Raw genomic sequence first — 22121 nt, 5'->3', positions numbered from 1 at the left:
TTATAAATTACCCAGTCTCTGGTAGTTTTTCATAGCAGTGTGAGAATGAACTAATACAATGGGTACTGTTTCCTTTACTCAATGATAAAACTGACCCTAACAGAGGTTAAAAATTTTGCCCCAGATGATATGAAACCCTGAAGCCCACATTCTTAATCACTCGTTTATCTATATTGTTATAATATATCCTTTTTTTTTTACAAAGGCATCTATAAGAATACATTTTGTGTTACCTCTTGGTATACTTCCTTCAGGTGCTAAATGGTTTTTAGAAGCCTCACTATGAAGAGTTACTTAAGTGCTATCTTGAATTGTCAAGGTGGTGTGACAATTATAGCTTTTCTATTAGATACCATGCTTATTTGCTTTTTGCCTGTTTAGCAAATATTTATTCTTGTAAATAAGGTAAAGTCCAAAAGCTTTACAGTAATATCTAATAGGAGATAATTTAATTGATTTAATTTTAGCATAGTTCTGCTAAATTATATGTAACAAAGCTATTTTCCAAATATCTGTATCTTTATATTCTTATTTATGATGTCCTGATCTATCCACATATAACTTAATGATCCTCAAAACACTCATTTGATGGAGACATCAAAGGTATATTTTCCTTCATGTTGACTTTACATTTTCTAGTGGCCTAGAACAAAAAGGGAAACAACTATTTTATAGGATTTTATAAACAACTAATTTATAGGGTTATAATATAAAAGGAAATCAGGATGTCAAAGGTAGACCTTTTCCTAGTGCTAAAATGCACAAATAATTTTACTATAGGTCCTCAGCAAGTAGATACATTGATATGGCAGAAAAGGACCTCAGTAACTTTTCTGATAAAAATATAATGGAAGTTTCATAAGGCCTTTCTTATAATGTTTCTCAGTGAAAAACATTTTGGTATACCACCAAAGCAACAGTTGTTAAAGAAAATTTTATGAAGTGCCAAGATAAGGCAGTCAAAAGGAATCATTTTATAATATACTGGCTGTATTAGTCTGTTCTCACACTGCTATAAAGAGCTACCTGTGACTGGGTAAATAATGAAGAAAACACTTTTAACTGACTCACAGTTCCACAGGCTGTACAGGAAGCATGGCTGAGAAGTCTCAGGAAACTTACAATCGTGGTGGAATGTTGACACGGAAGCAAGCACATCTTCACATGGAGGCAGGAGAGAGAGAGAGATAGTGAAGATGGAAGGGCCACACATTTTGAAACAACCATATCTCATGAGAACTCACTCACTATCCTGAGAACAGCAAAGGGTAAATCTATCCTCATGATCCAGTCACCTCCCTCCAGGCCCATCCTCCAATTTGAATGATATTTGGGCAGGGATGCCAGGGACACAATTCCAAACCATATCACTGATATACTCAGAAAAGAAAATTTAAAATAGCTAAAGAAATAAATGAATTTTCCTCACTTAATTTTTTATGAATATTATTTCTGTACATGAACTTATGATAAGAATTAAATGCCAGAAAAGTCAAAGTTATATTCTCTGGACAGACCTGGGAGTACAGAATATATTGCTCAAGAGGGCCCCAAGTCACAAAGCTAATATAATAGGATGTTAAAATGACCCTTCAGCTGAATCCTAAAGAAACAGATATCAAAGTGAGTTGTAATTCACATCACCTTTATAGAACTTCTAATAAATGATTAACTAAGAACCAATTAGAATACTCCTAAAACTCTCTCCCTCCCTATAGGACTACAAGGATTGGAAGAGAAGCATTTTGATGTGATTTCTTAGGAAAAGCTGTTCTATGTGATCTACATCCACACTGCCATTTGATATTGTAAATCTTCTAAAATTTAGTCATTTTAGTAGATGCGTAGTAGTATATCAATATGCTTTTGCCTTTATATTTACAGAAAGTAAAAATGGCTATTTCTAGCATACAGTTTTATGGCTTTTCAAAATGCATCGTCAGGTATCCATGAACATAACCAAGAAACAGAACAATTTTATAATTCTAAGAAATTCCCTCAGCTATCTGTCAATACTAAATCAGCCTCCCCTTATCCACCCTCTTGAAACAACTGATCTATTCTTCACCTTGATAATTTTGCCATTTCTATAATGTTAAATAAATTAAATCATACAATATGTAGCATTTTGAATCTATTTTATTTCATGCACGTGTTTACATAAAATAAATTTAAATATTTATTTATGGATTTTGAAAACAATAAAACACGTTTTAGATTCATCCATGTTTTATATGTATGAATAATTTTATTAGCAAATTGGATTGCATGTATTGGCAAATGAATGTAGCATAATCCTTCATGCATTAAAGGATATTTGGGCAGTTTCCAGTTTTTAGCAATTGTCAGTAATGCTAATATAATCATTCACACAGTTGCTGAAATTTTAAGTTTTTATTTATGCAGGAGTGAGATTGCTAGATGACATGGTCAATGAATGTTCAGTTTTATGAAAAACTGACAAACTGTTTTCCAAAGTGACCACACCATTTCACATTCACACCAGCATTGTGGGAGAATTTAAGTTGTTCTGCTTCCTGACAGCACTAATATTTTTTTTTTTTTTTTGTAAATTTTAGCCATTCTAATACATATACAGTGGAATGTCGTTCTGAATTTGCATTGAATTTTCCTAATGACTACTTATATGCTGCACCTTTTGATGCACCTATTTAACATCTGGGTGTCTTCTTTAATAAAGTATCTGTTCAAATATTTTGGCCATTTAAAATTTTTTTAACTTTTTTTGTGGGTAAATAGTCGGTGTATATATTTATGGGGTACATGAGATATTTTGATACAGGCATGCAATGCAAAATAAGCACATCATGGAGAATGAGGTATCCATCCCTTCAAGCACTTATTCTTTGAGTTACAAGCAATCCAGTTACATTCTTTAAGCTATTTGGAATATACAATTAAGTTTTTATTGGCTATAGTCACCCTATTGTGCTGTCAAATAGTAGATCTTATTCATTCTTTCTAAATTTTTAGTACCCATTAACTAATCCCACCTCTCTCCCAATTCCCCAGTGCCCTTCCCAATCTCTGTTAATCATCCTTCTACTCTTTATGACCACAAGTTTTGGTGTTTTTCTTTTTATTATTTTTAGATACTACAAATAAATGAGAACGTGAGATTGTTTGTCTTTCTGTGCCTGGCATATTTCACTTAACATAACGACCTCCAGTTCCATCCATGTTGTTGCAAATGAAAGGATCTCATTTTTTATGGCTTAACAGTACTCCACTGTGTACATGCACCTCATTTTATTTATCCATTCATGTGTTGATGGACACAGGTTGCTTCCAAGTCTTAGCAATTGTAAACAGTGCTGCCACAAACATAGGAGTACAAATACTTCCTTGATATACTGGTTTTCTTTCTTTTGTGTATATACCCAGCAGCGGGATTGCTGTATCATATGGTAGCTCAATTTTTAGTTTTAGGGGAATCTCTTAACTGTTCTTTATAGTGGTTGCACTAATTTACATTTCCACCAACAGTGTACAAGATTTCCCTTTTCTCCATATCTTTGCCAGCATTTTTCTTTTGGATATTAGCCATTTTAACTGGGGTGAGTTTGTAATAACCATAGTTTTGATTTGCACTTCTCTGATGATCAGTGATGTTGATTGCCTTTTCAAATGCCTGTTTGCTCTTTGTATGTCTTCTTTTGAGAAATGTCTATTCAAGTCTTTTGCTTAGTTTTTCATCAGATTATTAGATATTTTTCTGTATAGTTGTTTGAACTCTTTATATATTCTGGTTATTAATCCTTTGTCAGAGGGGTACTTTGCAAACATTTTCTCCCATTCTATGGGTTGTCTCTTCAACTAATAGACTGTATTCTTTGCTGAGTTGACCGTATCCTTTGTTGTGCAGAAGCTTTTTAAATTAATGTGATCTCATTTGGTTGCCTGTGCTTGCAGGGTACTGCTAAATAAATCTTTACCCAGACGAATGCCTTGGAGATATTCCCCAATGTATTCTTGTAGTAATTACATAGTTTGAGGTCTTAAATTTAAGTCTTTAATCCATTTTTATTTGATTTTTTTCTATGGTGAGAGATAGGAGTCTAGTTTCATTCTTTTACATATGAATATCCAGTTTTCCCAGCACCCTTTATTGAAGAGATTGCCTTTTCCCCACTGTTCTTGGCACCTTTGTCAAAAATGAGTTCAACATGGGTGTATTTATTTGTTTCTGGGTTCTCTATTCTGTTCCATTGGTCTATGTGTCTGTTTTCATTCTTGTGCCACACTGTTTTGGTTACTATAGCTCAGTAGTATAATGAACAGACATTTCTCAAAAGAAGACATACATGTGGCCAACAAACATGAAAAAACTCAACATTACTAATCATTAGAGAAATGCAAATCAGAAACACAATGAGTTGATACCATCTCACACCAGTCAGAATGGCTATTATTAAAAAGTCAGAAAGCAGATGCTGGTGAGTTTGTGGAGAAAAAGGAATGCCTTTCTCCACAAAATTCTCCTCAGAGAATTCTCTGAATTGCCAGAAAGAGGCTCCTGTTTTCTTCCTGGAAGTGTAAATTAGTTCAACCATTGTGGAAGAGAGTGTGGCAATTCCTCAAAGACCTAGAACCAGAAATACATTTAACCTAGCAATCCCATTACTGAGTATATGCCCAAAGGAATATAAACCATTGTATTATAAAGACACATGCACCTGGTATGTTCATTGCAGCACTGTTTATAATATACTAGCAAAGTCATGGAATCAACCTAAATGTCCATCAGTGATAGACTGAATAAAGAAAATATGGTACATATACACCATGGAATACTATGCAGCCATAGAAAGAAATAAGATCTTATCCTTTGCAGGGACATGGAAGGAGCTGGAAATCATTAACCTCAGCAAAGTAATGTAGAAACAGGAAACCAAACACTGCATGTTCTCACTTATAAAGTGGGAGCTGAATTGTGGGAACACACGGATACATAATGGGGAACAACACATACTGGGCACCTGTGGGGAGGGGGAGCATCAGGAAGAATAGCTAATGGATGCTGGGCTTAATACCTGGGTGATGGGGTGATCTGTGTGCCAAACTACCATGACACACATTTACCTATGTAACAAACCTGCACATTCTGCATGTGTACCCCTGAACTTAAAATTAAAAAAAAATAAAATAAAAACTCTGTAGTATAATTTGAATTCAGGTAATTTGTTTGCTTTGGTTAGGCTAGCTTCGGCTATTCTGGATCTTGTGTGGTTCCATATGCATTTCAGATTTGTTTTTATATTTCTGTGAAGAATGTTATTTGTATTTTGATAGGGACTGCATTGAATTTGTAGATTGCTCACTAATTCGTTCTTCTGCTTGATCCATTCTGTTATTAGAGCACTCCAATGTGTTTTTCAGTATACCAAATACATTCTTCAGCTTCATAATTATTGCTTATTTTTAATTATTTCAATCTCATAATTAAATCTATCTGATGGAATTCTGACTTTCTTCTCTGTGTTATCTTGAATTTATTTAAGTTTTCTCAACACAGCTATGTTGAATCCTCTGTTTGAAAGGGCACATATCTCTATTTCTCCTGGGTTGGTACCTGTTGCCTTTTTAGTTCATTTGCTGAGGGCATATTTTCCTTGATGATGTTGATTCTAGTAGATGTTCTTCAGTGTCTGGACATTAAAAAGTTAGGTATTATATTTATTGTAGCCTTCATTGTCTGGGCTTATTTGTAGCCATCCTTTTTTGAAAGGCTTTCCAGTTATTTGAAAGGACTTCAGTGTTGTGATCTAAGCTATTCCTGCTTTATGGGCATTCCAAGCCCAGTAATGCTGTGGTTCTTGCAGACTCTTAGAAGAATTGCCTTGATGGTCTTGGACAAGATGCAAGAAAATTCTCTGAATTGCCAGAGAGAAGCTCTTGTTCTCTTCCTTTACTTTCTCCCAAACATGCAATCACCATCTCTGTCCTGAGCCACCTGAACCTGGAGGTATAGTGACACAAGCACCCCTGTGGCCACTACCACTGTGATTGCATAAGGTCAGACCTGAAGTCAACACAGCTCTGGGTTTCTCCCAAGGCCTGCTGTAATGACTCCTTGGCTACTGCCTGTGTTCACTCACAGCCTTGGGGCTTTATAGTCAGCAAGCGGAAAAGCCAGCCAGGCCCATGTCCTTTCTTTCAGGGTGGCGAGGTCCCCCAGGCCCTGGCTGGGTCCAGAACTGCCATCTGAGAGTCAGGGACTAGAGTCAGAAACCTTAGAAGTATACCTGATCTTCTATTGTATTCTGGCTGAACTGGCACTCAAACTGCAAGACACAGTCTTCCCACTCTTCCCTCCCCTTTCCAAAGGCAGAGGAGCCTCACCCTATAGCCACCACCAACCCTGGCCACAAGGAGAACTCTCAGCCTACCAATGATGTCCCCTTAAGACCTAGAGTATCTTAGGTCAGCTTGTGTGAACGCTGCCTGACCTGGAACTCACCATTGAGGTCAGTGAGCTCCCCTCTGGCCCAGGGCAGGTCCAGAAATGCCACTCAGGAGGCAGCTCCTAGAATCAGAGAGTCCAAGAGCCCTCTTGGCGCTCTAACCCTGTGGCAGTGTAGGGACCTAAGGTGCAAAACAAAGACCCCTTAACTTTTTTCCTTTGCTTTTCTCAAGCAGAAGCAGTATTGCCCCCATAATCATCAGCTGGTTATGTACTGAGTCTCACTTGAAGCCAGCAAATATCAGAAGCTCACCAAGACCCTCAGTGTAGTACCTGGGTATCCTTGCTGGTTATTCAGGGCCCAGTGTTCCTTAGTTAGCAGGTGATGAATGCTGGCAGGATTGGGTCCTTTCCTGTAAGGCAATGGGTTTCCTTCTGACACAGGAGGTGCCTAGAAATATCATCTGGGACCTAGGGCCTGGACTGGGGGCCTTTTGAGTCTGATCCATGCCCTATTCTACTGTTGCTGAGCTGGTATCCAAGGTGCAAGACAAAGTCCTCTCCACTCTTTACTCTCCTCTCCTCAAGCAGAAAGAAGGGGTATTTTTTTTTTGGAGCAGCAAACTGTGGCAGCCTGGGATTAGGGGAATGGGGATGCCAGCACTCTCTTGGCTACCCCAACTGGTATCTCAATATATCATGTGCCTCCCAGTCCAGTGTGTCTGGGATTAGTTCATCCCTAGGACTCACCTAAGAGTTGCAGTCCTTATGGCCTAGACTGCCTTTCAAATTTACTTAGAGACTGAAAGCATTTTGGCCATCAGTTATGAGGTCTGCGGGCACTCAAATTCAGATGACTGGGATTGGCAATTCCCCTCTGGCTAGGGCTGGTTTAAATCCTCCTTCGGTGGATGGGCATCAGCTGAGTTTGATCTGGTTTTCCTTTCCACTCCAACAGGACAGCACTGAGTTTAATGCCTCGCAGTTGCTGTGGTCTCCCTCCCCCAGTGTCCACAGATGCTCTGTCCACCACACAGCTTCATCCAGAGGGTTGGGGAGAGGTGGTATTGGTGATTTACGACTGTTATTTAAAAAATCTCTTCAGTACCTATTTTAAAAATCTCTTCAGTACCTCTTTCAGCAATATGAAGTGAAAACCAGGTACTGAGAGTACTCACCTGATTTTTGGTTCTTATGAAAGTGTTTTTTTTTTTTTTTTTTTTTTTCTGTGTAGATAGTTGTTAACTTGGTGTCCTTGCTCGGGGAATGATACCTGGAGCTTTCTATTCTACCATCTTGGTGTCCTTCCTTTCCATCCCTCCCTCCCTCCCTTCCTTCCTTCCTTCCTTCCTTCCTTTCCTCTCTTTCTCTCCCTTTCTCCCTTTCTCCCTTTCTCTCTTTCCTTCTTCCTTCTTTCTTTCCTTTCCTTTCCTTTCCGTTCCTTTTTGACAGAGTCTTGCTCTGTCTCCCAGGCTGGAGTGCAGTGGCACGTTCTCGGCTTACTGCCAGCCCTGCCTCCCGGGTTCACGCCATTCTCCCACCTCAGCCTCCTGAGTAGCTGGGACCACAGGCACCCACCACACCCCGCCTGGCCCATTTCTTAACTGGGTTGTATGTTTCTACTGACTTGCAAAATTTGTTATACATTCTGGATACATGTTCTTTGTCTAACATGTAGTTTAAAAATGTTTCATTCCTTTTATGTAATTAATGATGTCTTTTCCAAAGCAGTTTTTGTTTTTATAAAATGTTGATGAAATTCACTTATTAGTATCTCCTTATATACTTTTGCTTTCTGAGTAATATCTAAAAACCTTTAGCTCAACCCAGAGTCACAAAGATTTTCTTCTTTGTTTCGTTCTAATTGTATGTATAGTAATATGATTCACATTTAAGTCAATGATGCATATTGAATTAATTTATGTATACAGTGTGAGATATAGGTTAGAGTGGATAATCTTGCCTTCATCATCATATTAGTAAGAAAACATCATTTCATCATTAAGTATGAGGTTAGATGTAAGTTTTCATAGAAGTCTTTGGCAGGTTGAGATAATTCTCCTCAATCTCAATTTTTATGAAAAAAAATTAAAATATTGAATAAATGCTGAATTTTTCAGTGAATTATCCGCATGTTAATATACCCACATATTGTTATTGTTGTTAATGTAGTGATTTATATAGTTTAATTTTTTTTAGTTACACAATCATCTTTTCAACCTTGTAATATACTGTACTTGATCATGGTATATTATCATATTAATATATCCCTAGATTGGTATACCAAAAATTTGTTGAGAGATTTTTGTGTCAATGTTCTTAGGGGGGATTATTTTTTCTTTTCATATTTTTAGTTCTGATATTAGGGTAATAATGTAATAATAGTGACATAAAATGAATTGGAGCATTAACCTACTCCATTTCCAGAAAGAATCTGTGTAGGTTTGGTACTATTTATTTCTTAAAGGTTTAAGAGATGTGATCTTGAAGTTTTCTCTGTGAGTGATCTTTTAATTGCAAAATCAATTTCTTGCAATTTCGTATACTAAATATTCAGATTTTTTATTTTTTCTAAATTAATATAGAATTTTCTGTTTTTCAAGAAATTTGTACACTTAATCTAAACTGCTAAATTAATTGACAAGTAGTTTGTCTTAATATTAGCTTAATAGCTATTTAATTTTTCTAGGAAGTGTAATATTTTTCTCCTTCACTTCTGATAATTGGTAGTTTGTGTCATCTCTTTTTGTTCTTTATTAGGCTGGTTAAGATTTATCCGTTTTAGTGATCTGTGAAAGAATTAGCTTTTGGTTTCATTAAGTTTTCCTGTTAACTGTTCATCTTCAATGTTAATAATTTTTAATCTTTACTATTTCCATAACTCTATTTACTTTAGCTTTTATTTGTTCTTTCTTTTCCAACTTGTTAAGGTCAAAGCTTACAATATCGCTTTGAAATCTTGTGTGTGAGTGTGTGTGGAGAGAGAGAGAGAGAGAGATTATATTTTCTCTTGGCTTGCATAGCTTTAAACAAGAAATCTACAATAATTCTTATTTTAGTTTTAGTGTAGAATGTGTATTTTATCTCTGGCTGCTTTTTAGATTTTCTCTTTTCCTCTGGTTTTTAGCAATTTAATTATTATGTTCTTTTGTATGATTTTTATTTCTTTGTCTACTCTTCCTTGAGATGATTAACCTCTTATATTTGCTATTTTGTTGTATGCATCAAATTCAGAAACTATTCAACCTTTAATTCTTAATATATTTTTTCTGTCCCCTTTATGGGAACCCCAATATTTATATATGATAATTTTTTATTATTCCATATATCACCTACGCTCTGTATTTTTATTTGTTTGTTTGGGTTTTAGTATTTTTCTCTCTCTGTCTCAATTTGGAAATTTTATGTACTCTTGCTGTGCCTTCAAGTTAACAATATTTTTTTCTTTGATGTTTAATATACTGTTAATTTCTTCCAATTAATACTTAATTTCATATATTTTGGGTTGCTTTGTAAATAATGTTCATTGTGTCATTTTTTCTATCTTCCATTTCTTTCTTCATTGTATTTATTTAGTAAAGACTTGAACATAATTATAGCCACCTGTATTTAATTTTTTTCTCTTATTTCCATTTTTTCCATTTCTAGGTCTCTTTCTATTGACTGTTTTTACACTAGTTGTAGTTCAAAGATTTCTGTTTCTTTAAATGTTTAGTCATTTTTAAAATTGGATATTGGACATTGTGTTGTTAAGGGTTTAGATTTTGTTTTGTTCCTTTAAAGAGTGCTGGATTTTTTTTTTAAACAGGCTCCTGTGTCACCTGCAAATTATTTTGGTCCATTAAACCTTGTTATTAAGCTTTAAAGGTAGGCCAAAAGGAGTCTTTATTCTGGCTTTTATTCAGCCATACAACTAAAGCATTAGCCCTTTGGAATCTCCATCAGTCTCTGATGATTATATTCTTTTTTTTTTTTTTTTTTTTTTTTTGAGACGGAGTCTTGCTCTGTCACCCAGGCTGGAGTGCAGTGGCCGGATCTCAGCTCACTGCAAGCTCCACCTCCTGGGTTCCCGCCATTCTCCTGCCTCATCCTCCCGAGTATCTGGGACTACAAGTGCCCGCCACCTCGCCCGGCTAGTTTTTTGTATTTTTTTAGTAGAGACGGGGTTTCACCATGTTAACCAGGATGGTCTCGATCTCCTGACCTTGTGATTCGCCCGTCTCGGCCTCCCAAAGTGCTGGGATTACAGGCATGAGCCACCGCGCCCGGCCTGATGATTATATTCTTGTTGATCAAAGATCAATGTCTCTTTACCTTGTTTGAGCTCTAGAAATTGTTTATCTTACAAATGACCAGTTGTTGTTGTTGCTGTTGTTGTTGTTGTTGTTGTTTTCAGATTTATGGGATTTTTTGCCTATGCAAGTACATCCTAGTACTCAGCAACGATAAGAAAACACATGTAGATTTCTGTAGGTTTTTGTCTATATGAGTTCCTTCTCTTTAAAACCTGCACCATTACTTCCATCCCCTTGGTCTACCTGAATTCCAATCTATCTTTCCTTGACAATGCAAGACCACTGGGCTCTAGTTTCCGCCTATGTGAGCTTGGTGTCTGAAAATTGCATGAGATAGAAATTCATGAATATTAATTGTGGGAGTCACTGTGTTTACTTATTTTCCATTAGAGATCAAAGTTCTGTGCTTCTCACTGTCCAATGTCTGAAAGGGTTTTTGTTTGTTTGTTTGTTTTTTTAAACAAGTTTTGCTCATTCTTTAGTGGTTTGTGGCAAGAAGGTAAGTCTGGCCATTGTTCCTAAATATAATAGTGATCTGAATGCCAGAGTTATCTTTTAAAATGTAATATTTAAAAATATATAATATTTAGAAATGTAATGCTTTAAAATATTCTAATACTTTTTAACTTACATTATTCTAATAATTCCTCAATTTATAATCCAAATTCTTTACATGGAATACAAGGCCTTCTAGGCAATAACTTCTCTTTATAGCTCCAGAGTCACTTCTGCCTACTGCTATGAAATTAATATTCTGGCATAACGAAATGTTCAGAAATCTTCAAGTAATGACAGTGCAATTATGACAGCATAACACCCTATATTTACCCCAAATGTAGTAGTTATCATACTTTATTGAAATTTCCCACTTATACTTTTGTTTCCCAATAAACTTTGAAAGGGAAACAATCTGATTCACTGCTCAGAGAACTTGTCACAATATCCATTGAATGAATATATAAATGGAAGAAAAGAAGGCAGGTAGGAAGGCAGGAAGAAAAGAAACAATTGATTTTGAGCTGATTTAAAAATTTTCCTTCAGTGTTCTCTGCTAGATTATGACAAATGTGTAACCAAAAAAAAAAAAAAAAAAAATCAAAAGCTTGAGGTTTTTTCTTACTAGTTATTGTTATTTGCTTTTGAAACCTGTTAGAATCATTTCAGTAGATGACTTCCATAATTTCATCTACCCATATACCTCCTCTTATTGCTCCATAAACTCCATTATTTCTGTGCTCTAACAACACTTCCCAGACTTACATTACTTGATAGACTTGTGGTATAGTGTCATGGAATTTTTTTTTTTTTTTTTGCTTCAAAATGAATGTCTTCATTAAATGTATTTTTCTGAACTTCATTTGTATTATTCAGAGAGATTAATAACCTCAGCAATTTAAAAATTACACCACATGTCTTTCTTTACCTATTGCCTTTGAATAATATTATAATTAAATTAAAATTTGTATATGCAAGTAGAACTGCAAAGTCTAAGGAAAACTGATAGAAAATTGTGCCGAATAATGGCTTCCAAAGATGTCCATGCCGTAGTCTTTGGAATATATGACCACGTTTCCTTACATGGTAAAATAAACTTTGCAGATGTTATTAAGGTTAGGAGCTAGAGATGAGGAAATTGCTTTAGATTAGGCAGGTGGGCTTGGTTTAATAACATGAATCCTCAAAAGTGAAAGAAGAAGACAGTAGAGTGGTCAGAGAGTTGAGACTGGAGTACAGGCAGTAGGGATTCAAAGTGGGAGAAAGATTTGATCCAACATTTGCTGGTTTGGAAAATAGAGAAAGGGGAAAATGAGTCAGGGTATGCTTGTAGCCTCTAAAAGCTGGAAATGGCCATCAGCTAACAGCCACCAAGAAAATGAAGACTTCACTGCTGCAACAGCAGGAAACTTAATTCTCCCTACAACCTGAAAAACAAAGAAACAGATCTCCAGAAAAGAATCCTGCACCTCTGACACATTGATTTTAGTTCAATGAGATGCTGTATTAGTTTTATACTGTTGCTATAACCAATTACTACAAACTTAGTGGCTAAAAAGAGTGAAAATTTATTATCTTTCAATTCTGTAGGTCAGAAGTTCAGCACTGGTCTCATCAGATTCAAAGCAAGGTGTTGATAGGCTATATCCCTTTTTGGAGGTTATAAAGGAGAATTAAATTTTGTTTTCAGCTGAGGGACATTTTAGTTTCCAGAGGCCACAGCTTTTTTTGGCTCATGCTCCACTTCCTCCATATTCAAAATCAACAATGATTGGTAGAGCCTTTATCAAGTTTCATCTTTTTGACTCACTCAAGAGGTAGAAATCTACCTCTTCTACTTTTAAGAATTCATGGAATTAGTATTGTCCCTCCCCAAACTCTCCTTACCTCAAGATCCTTAACATTATTCACATCTGCAATGTTCCTATTGCCATAAAACCTAATCATTTTAGTGAGTAGGATGTGTAAAACTCTGGAGGTCCCATTTTTCTGGTTAACATAGGTTTTCCTGGATTTCTGACCTAAAGAACTGTAAGGAAATAAATTTGTATGATTTTAAGTTGGTAAAGTTGTGGTAATTTGTTATGGCAGCAATAAAATACTAATACAAGTACCAATATAATTTTTCAGATATTAAATTGGCATGTGGTTAATTTACTGGTTTTAAGCAGTAAGTTTGTGGTAATTTGTTATGGCAGTCATAGACAACTGATATAGGAACAAATAACATCTTTCAGAGATTAAGTTAACATTTATATAGTGCTGTATAGTTCTAAGAGCAAGAATGACACACACATGTTCTAACTTAGTTTAGTGAGCTAAGTAGCCATTCACAAATGAGAGAATTAATGTAACCTTTCAGTCATATACAAATCAGGCATGTAGGTTTTTAAGTTAGTTGTGGGTTTCATATATGTCACTGGGTTCTTTAGCAAGATATTTAATCTCTTTAACGTCTTCCATTACATAGAATAGTCTTATTCTATGTAACGGAATTTACCTCATAAGTTTAAGGTTAACTGTAGAATTTAAAAGAGCATGTGGTTCCTTACACATAATAATAAAAATTTTTAAAAAGTAAATATAATTTTTATTTATGATATGATCAGTCATTGGCTAAATAAAAAGATTAATCTATCTTCTCTAATGAAATGTCAAATTTTCTGAATTTTCTATTATGTTGTTTATTAGTTCGTTTTCACTCTGCTGATAAAGACATACCTGAGACTGAGACGAAAAAGAGGTTTAATCCTACGTACAGTTCCACATGGCTGAGGATGCCTCAGAAAAATGGTGGGAGGCGAAATGGTGGTGGGAAGAGAAAAAAGAGGAGGAAGCAAAAGCGGAAACCCCTGATAAACCCATCAGGTCTCGTGAGACTTATTCACTATTATGAGAATAGCATGAGAAAGACCAGCCCCCATGATTTAATTACCCCCTAGGTCCCTCCCACAGCAAGTGAGAATGCTGGGAGATACAATTCAAGTTGAGATTCGGGTAGGGGCACAGCCACACCATTTTATTCTGCCCCTGGCCCCTCCAAATCTCATGTCTTCACATTTTAAAACCAATCATACCTTCCCAACAGTCCCCTAAGGTCTTAACTCATTTCAGCATTAACCCAAAAGTCCACAGCCCAAAGTCTCATTTGAGACAAGGCAAGTCCCTTCCACCTATGAACCTCTAAAATCAAAAACAAGCTAATTATTTCCTAGATACAATGGGGGTACAGGTATTAGGTAAATACAGCCATTCCAAATGGGAGAAAATGGCCAAAACAAAGGGGTCACAGGGCCCATGCAAGTCTGAAATCCAATGGGGCAGTCAAATTTTAAAGCTTCAAGATGATCTCCTTTGACTCCAGGTCTCACATCCAGGTCATGCTGATGCAAAATGTGGGTTCCCATGGTTTTGTGCAGCTCCGCTCCTGTGGCTTTGCAGGGTACAGCCTCCCTCCTGGCTGCTTTCATTGGCTGGCATTAAGTGTCTGTGGCTTTTCCAGGTGCATGGGGCAAAATGCCAGTGGATCTACCATTCTGGGGTCTGGAGGACAGTGGCCCTCTTCTCACAGCTCCACTAGGCAGTGCCCTAGTAGGGACTCTGTGTGGGGGCTCTGACCCCACATTTCCCTTCCACACTGCCCTAGCAGAGGTTCTCCATGAGGACCCCACCCCTGCAGCAAACTTTTTGCCTGTGCATCCAGGCATTTACATACACCTTCTGAAATCTAGGCGGAGGTTCTCAAACCTCAATTCTTGACTTCTGTGCACCTGCAGGCTCAACATCATGTGGAAGCGGCCAAGGCCTGTGGCTTCCACCCTCTGAAGCAACAGACTGAGCTCTACATTGGCCTCTTTGAGCCACAGCTGGAGTGGCTGGGACACAGGGCACCAAGTCCCTAGGCTGCACGCCACACGGGACCCTGGGCCCAGTCCACGAAACTACATTTTCCTCCTGGGCTTCCAGTCCTGTGGTGGAAGGGACTGCAGTGAAGGTCTCTGACGTTACCTGGAGACATATTCCCCCTTGTCTTGGGGATTAACATTCGGCTCCTTGCTATTCATGCAAATTTCTACAGCTGGCTTGAATTTCTTCTTAAAAAATGTTTTGTTCTATTTTTGTTTGTTTGTTTCTTTTCTACTTCATTGTCAGGCTGCAAATTTTCTCATCTTTTATATTCTGTTTCCCTTTTAAAAGGGAATGCTTTATACAGCACCCAAGTCACCTTTTGAATGTTTTGCTGCTTAGAAATTTCTTCCGCCAGATACCCTAAATCATCACCCTCAAGTTCAAAGTTCCACAAATCTCTAGGGCAGGGACAAAATGCCACCAGTCTCTTTGCTAAAACAAGAGTCATCTTTCCTCCAGTTCCCAACAAGTTCCTCATCTCCATCTGAGACCATCTCAGCCTGGGCCTTATCGTTCACATCACTTTCAGCAATTTTGTCAAAACCATTTAACAAGTCTCTAGGAACTTCCAAACTTTCCCACATTTTCCTGGCTTCTTCTGAGCCCTCCAAACTATTCCAACCTCTGCCTGTTACCCAGTTCCAAAGTTGCTTCCACATTTTTGAGTACCTTTTCAGCAATACCCCACTCTATTGATACCAATTTACTATATTAGTTCATTTTCACACTGCTGATAAAGATATACATGAGACTGGGAAGAAAAAGAGGTTTAATTGGACTTACAGTTCTACGTGGCTGGGAAGGCCTCAGAATTATGGGCAGGAGGCTAAAGACACTTCTTACATGCTGGCAGGAAGAGAAAAATGAGGAGAAAGCAAAAGCAGAAACCCCTGATAAACCCATCAGATCTCATGAGACTTATTCACTATCATGAGAAGAGCACAGGAAAGACCAGCCCCCATGATTCAGTTACCTCCCCCTGGGTCCCTGCCACATGTGGGAATTCTGGGAGTTACAATTCAAGTTGAGGTTTGGGTGGGAAAACAGCCAAACCGTATCAGTTGTTTTTAATCATACAGTCAACAAATGTAGAGCCATACTAGACATGGAATAAGATATAGCCTTTTATATCACAGAGCTTATAACAAGAAAGATAAATGTTTTAAAAGTTGCTAACAATTAAATAAGTAATAGCAAGTATGTACATACCATGCAAAATTAATGCAGGTTTTTGTGTTTTGCTTTGCTAAATTTATTGGAATTATATATAATGTGGGGCTCCTTCACTGGGTAGTGAGTAAATCAGAAAATGTTTCTCTTAGGAGATAATGTTTAAGCAGAGACATAAAGGATGAGAAGAAGAAAGCTGAGTGAATTGAAGTGTAGAGTGTTCAAGGCAGCAACTGGAAGTCAAGATCAACTGAGACTTTATCTCAGGCTATAGTTCTCATCTGAAACCCAAAGTTGAAAGCCATTGAAATTGAAAGTTGAAAGCATTGAAAGCCATTTTTGAATGCTGTTTCTGGACCAGTGACCATTCAAGGATTGTGTATACATAGTTTAAGAAAGGAGAAAAGTGAATCAGGGAAGTTAAATTGTCTTTAGGAATTCAGGCATAAAGAAAGTGATTCCCAAACATAAGAGCAACCATGTACATCTACAGATGTGTAAGAAAGATGTGTTTTCTGAGCTCCTACAGTGATATGAGAACTGAACTGGTCATTGCTATAAATCCTTCTTGAGTGACTTCCTTATTCTCACTTCTGGTTTCTATTAAATACCAAGTTAAGACAGAAGCATCAATACTTGAATATAGTAACCTGTCAGCATGGAAACAATAATTATCTGAATCAGTCTCTAGCATGCCTAACCTGTACATTGTAATAATAGTTAATATAATTTTTAAATTTCTATGATGTATGATACAGTGTTCTACGTATTTTACTTGTATTAACTCACTCTTCACAACAATCATATGAGGCAGGTTCTGTTATTATCCTTACACATTACAGATGAGTACACTAAAGGTTAAATACCTGGTATAAAGCCACATAGCTAATAAATGGCAGAGCTGAGACTTGAACTCACATAATCCAGTTCTAAAGCCCACATCCCTTATCACACAGTATGATAAATATGGTACAATGCATAAAAGAGATACTTGTTTAATACCAAATATGCTGGTGTACAAATTAACAAGTTAATGGAAAATAATTACAACTTTACATGTAAATGAACCATCCCAAATGTATTTTATATCTTCAGTTACAGAGTATCATCTAGTAATACATGGCAATGAGACCCTAACAGTATATCTTCCTGCAGGGCAGCTTTGTAAAGTAGAGTGACTTTCTGAGTAAGTTCTTAGAAAATGATTGAAATGGATCTACAAAGCAGTAGGCAATTATTGGCATATATGATTATGTGCATTCAGGGCTGAAACACAGAGGCTCCTAGAATAAGTTTGAGAATTAGGAGGCAAAATTGACAGGATACAGTACCGACGGATGACTAAAGTCAAAAGTATTACCGAAGTTAATGCCAAGATTTCTGGCTTGAGCAATTAGATCATGATCAAAACAATCATTGATACTTGGAACGTAAGAGCAGCTGCAGATACGGCAGGAAAGGTAAATCTGGTTTTGGTTATGATGACTTGAGATGACTATGGGAAATCTCAGTGCGGATGTTCAGTCAAATATATGTGTCCCAAATTCATAGGTATGAGCTAAATAGATCAATCAGGGACTTGTCAATATTAAGAGAGTAATGAAATATAAATGAATGAACAAGAACAAGATCCTCTGAAAGAGTGCACTGAATAAAAGAAAGAGGTCATAGAACAGAAACAGTATTTGGGGAATGTGAAGATGTGAAGGGTTTTGCAAAAGTAAATGGAAATTGCCAGCGATGTGAGAGTAAAACTAGTGAAGGATCATGTGCTAGAAATTAAGGAAAGATAGATTTATTTTGTAATTTTTTTTTCTGAAACACACAGATACTCTGGAGGAATACTGCTGCTTTCACAAACAGTTTTTAAATGCTACATAAAGTATGTTAAATGCCTTAGCAAACTGTAAAACCAAATCTAGATATCATTTAGTGGCCAACATAGAACTCTGTGTGTCGGGGTTCTTATCAGAAATAAGTATCAGAAAGATATTTTAAAGTATAGCTATTTACTATTTCTCAGCTTCCTCTTTGAAGGTGGTGATAATAGTGGCACCACTGAAGGCTTGTAGACTTTCTTCAGTTCTCTATTTTGTGAGAAAACTCTATCTATACTTGGAAGAGATTATGCACAAAGGAAAACTGTGGTACAGATTATAGGCGGTACTTATCTTTCTTCTTCAAAATTGTATTCACTCTTTTTGTTAGGCTTTATAATATTGAAAGGGATCTAAGGTAATGTCCAGAGCCTGTTCTAACCCCTGCCACCATCTCTCACTTCAAGATGTCAGCAAGAATGGCAACTCTTCTTAAAGTTCTTTTCGTTCTTCATGACTTTGAAAAACAAGTGACAACTTCCTCAGATGTAGGTGTTTAGTTTAGATTCCCCATGCTCAATCCTTACAGGACTTTATTAAATTAATCAATGTTTGTTTTTTTTAATAAGTATTTATAAAGTATAGGATGTTTTACACGTTACGCTAGAGCTAAGGAAACAGAGATGAGCAAAACAGAGACTGTTGCTGCACTGGTGGAGAATGGCAAAACCTATGACTACTGGAAGGCAGTCATATCACAATGTGATTATATCTCATCTACATTTATAAGCAATACACTGGGGGATTAAAAACATATCACAAGGTCTAGGTTTATAATAGATATCTAAGATAGTACCTATCCCTCATAAACATTGCAAAGTCATAGTTTTAGTGATGATTCTTACGTCTTTAGTTTTCTATACCCCTTTAGCCTTGTCTTTCTCCTCCATTGACAGGGTAAATTGAGTTATACTGCATGTATAAATGGAAATGCTCTGCTTTGCATTTTAAAGTACCATGCCAAAATCCTTTCCCCTTGGGAGGGGAGTGATGGGTAAGGGGATCTGAAGACAGGATTGGCTCAGAGCTACGCTAAATTGCTTCTAAGGAGAATAAAGGACAGCAAAAACAAACAAACAGAAAAACAGTGAGGCAGCCAAGCAAATTACAGACAACTAGTAAACTACAGGGTTTAGATCCTGGGCAAGCAACTCTAACTTCCAAATCTGGAATTCAAGTCTGGTAAGATCAGATGAGAACAGAGCAAGAATGAGTTCAGGTAAAAGAGCCACCAGGCGTGGTGGCTCACCCGTGTAATCCCAGTACTTTGGGAAGCAGAGGTGGCGGGATCACTTGAGGTCCAGAGTTTGAGACCAGCCTGGCCAACATGGTGAAACCCCATCTCCACTAAAAATACAAAAATTAGCCAGGCTTGGTGGCACCTAACTGCAATCTCAGCTATTCAGGAGGCTGAGACAGGACAATCGCTTGAACTCAGGAGGCAGAGGTTGCAGTGAGCCACGAACATACCACTGCACTTCAGCTTAAGCAACAGAGTGAGATCAGAGAGTCTGAAAAAAAAAAAGTTATTTGTATAAAAACAATAGAATGCTTAAAACACGTCTTTTGGGAGTGCTGATTCATGGTGAATGTAAGTAATAAATGGCTTAAAGTACCTGATATAGTATATCAGTGCTCCTCATAGTTTAATTTATATTTAATACCATCCTTACTTTATAATTTAAGTTTTGTTTTAAAAATTCTTGGATGTGAAGTATATATATATAAATTTCAATAGGTTTTACAGACACATTTAAGCTTAGAGTATCTTCATTACAATAGTGAAAATAAGACAAAAAGAGCCAACTACCACTTCAGAAGTTTTACATTCCCTTTCTGTACAACTAGGATTAGATAGATAAATGGAAAAACGATGTAATCATATATATTCTAAACACTAAAGGTTTCAATTAGCAAACTCATAGTTACCTGGAGGGCAGACCATGCCACAGTTAATAAAGACCCAGACACAGAAGTGCATGGGGGAACGTTGGGGGAAAATAATTGGAATGGACTTTAAATTTGGAGGGCCATAACTAAAATTTATTTTGTTTGTTTCATTAAAATGAACCTTCTTACTAGTTCTCCAACTTCTATATCATTACAATGGTTTTGGCAAGATAGAAAGGGGAAGATAAAAATAATATTGACTCTGAAAAAAATAATAGTAGCATTGCTTCATTCCACAATTCCCTTTGATATGCACTGAAATGTGATTTTTTTCAAGGCCTATGCAAGGAGGTGGAAGAGTCTCCTCTCTTGAAATTCACAAAGGCTTATTCTACCTTTGCCATACTTCTGATAATTAGGATCCTGCTCAATGACCCAATGCTTTCAAATAAACAAAAGTTCCATTATTAAACAAAGGAGACTTTATTTTCTCAAATCTCATTCATTTGTGGGTAGTCTTTCATCTGTTATTACATCTTTATATTTTTATTTTGCTGCTATTTTTGGTCACATAGAATGTTTTCCCATGAATATTTAAAAATAAAGATAACTTAGTTTGCTTTTATGAACACTTAACCCTTAGAGAGTCATAATGATTTTTTCCAAGATTCATTGGGTGAGTTATATATAGTGTGTACACTGTACCTTTCTTGGCAGCATTAATAATTTTGGAAACAGAAATATAGCAATGGTTAAATATATCTCTATACTTTTTTCAAGACATCTGACTTGAATCCTTGAATAAGGGTAGGAGATTTCCCCCAAAAGAAAAGCAACATTTAGTTAGGTTAAGTGTCAAGTTGCTAGCTCACACAGTAGAAAAGTCAATATGTACCAAGTCATATTAGTGAATTTCATCTACACTGCTCAGAGGTTGTTGAACTCAATTACAGAAATGTGCAGAGTCTATTTGATGTGTGAAGAGGTTAGAAGACCACAATCAATTAAAAAGAACACATGTATATCCTGTTCTGGGGAAATAGTTGTTACAATATACCTTGTTCTGCTTCTGCTTTTTTCTCTGAGTTTCCCTCTGAACATAGAAGAACAAAAGGTTTAATAATTCCCCAGTTTCATTTGGAATTGTTTTGTCAGCAATATCTTGTAGGAAGTCATGAAATTGTTGTTTTACTTGAATGAAGCCTCAGGCAGCTACAATTAAACATGCTGTATTCTTTTTTATAGCAAAACCATTTGAAAATGGACAATATTTGGACATTTATGGAATTACAAGGGACCAGGCTGGGGAATATGAATGCAGTGCGGAAAATGATGTGTCATTCCCAGATGTGAGGAAAGTAAAAGTTGTTGTCAACTGTAAGTGTCATCACCTTTTATCAAGATAAGTTCTGAGAAAAGATAAAACACCTTGAAAAATTCTGACTGAAATTTGTGTTGCTGTTTTTAAGAGGTGGACTACTGGTAAAAATCACCTACTAACACTGAAGACGGGTAGATGTTGAAATGTTGGTTAAATTGTTTAATGTAACAATAGTCCCAGGTAAACTCACAATAATTAAGTTTGATGTACAGAGTGAAATGTGTTTAATATTCTCCTAGTCTCTGGCACTCCAAACCGTGGTGTCCTTACCTCAAAAGCACTGTAGCCATATGCTGGTGTTTTCCTCATGAGCTTTACCTGAAGTGCACTAACACTAAATTTAAGTGTGTAACTCCCAATCAAACCTGATGAAAATGAAGTGTACTGGTCTGTACTCAAAGAAAAGAGCTGAAGTGTGATACTTCTGTTACTTGGGTGACTTATTTCTATTTCATTTGGGAAAAAAAAAAGTGAAGAAAGAATTTTTCCAAAAGCATTGTTGTTAGGAAGTTAGAATATAAATTGGATACCTGCAGAACCATCAGTGCTAGTATGTTACACACTTTTCCTCAATGCTCCAACCACACTGATATAAGATGATTTTCCAGTAACATCCTATTGTATATCTTATGATCTCAACAGCAATGACTGTTTTTACTTTTTTACTTTTCAAAAATCTC

At 36.5% G+C, this 22121-nt stretch overlaps 1 protein-coding gene across 2 annotated transcripts in view; it reads left to right on the top strand.

Annotated features, from left to right (window-relative positions):
* Nucleotides 1–22121, top strand: part of NEGR1 (neuronal growth regulator 1) — a 909299-nt gene that overhangs the window by 595284 nt on the left and 291894 nt on the right. The window contains exon 4 of one of the 2 annotated variants that reach the window (XM_011936915.1): nt 21306–21437. The exons of the other annotated variant lie outside the window; for it this stretch is intronic. Coding sequence (XP_011792305.1) covers nt 21306–21437 — 132 coding nt within the window. The remainder of the gene's footprint in view (nt 1–21305; nt 21438–22121) is intronic. 2 annotated transcript variants of the gene reach the window in all.

This window comes from Colobus angolensis, unplaced genomic scaffold, assembly GCF_000951035.1.
Source record: "Colobus angolensis palliatus isolate OR3802 unplaced genomic scaffold, Cang.pa_1.0 Scaffold158, whole genome shotgun sequence".
Lineage (NCBI taxonomy): Eukaryota > Metazoa > Chordata > Mammalia > Primates > Cercopithecidae > Colobus > Colobus angolensis.
The sequence above is the reverse complement of the archived record's forward strand: the minus strand, read 5'-3'. Positions and strand labels throughout refer to the sequence as shown.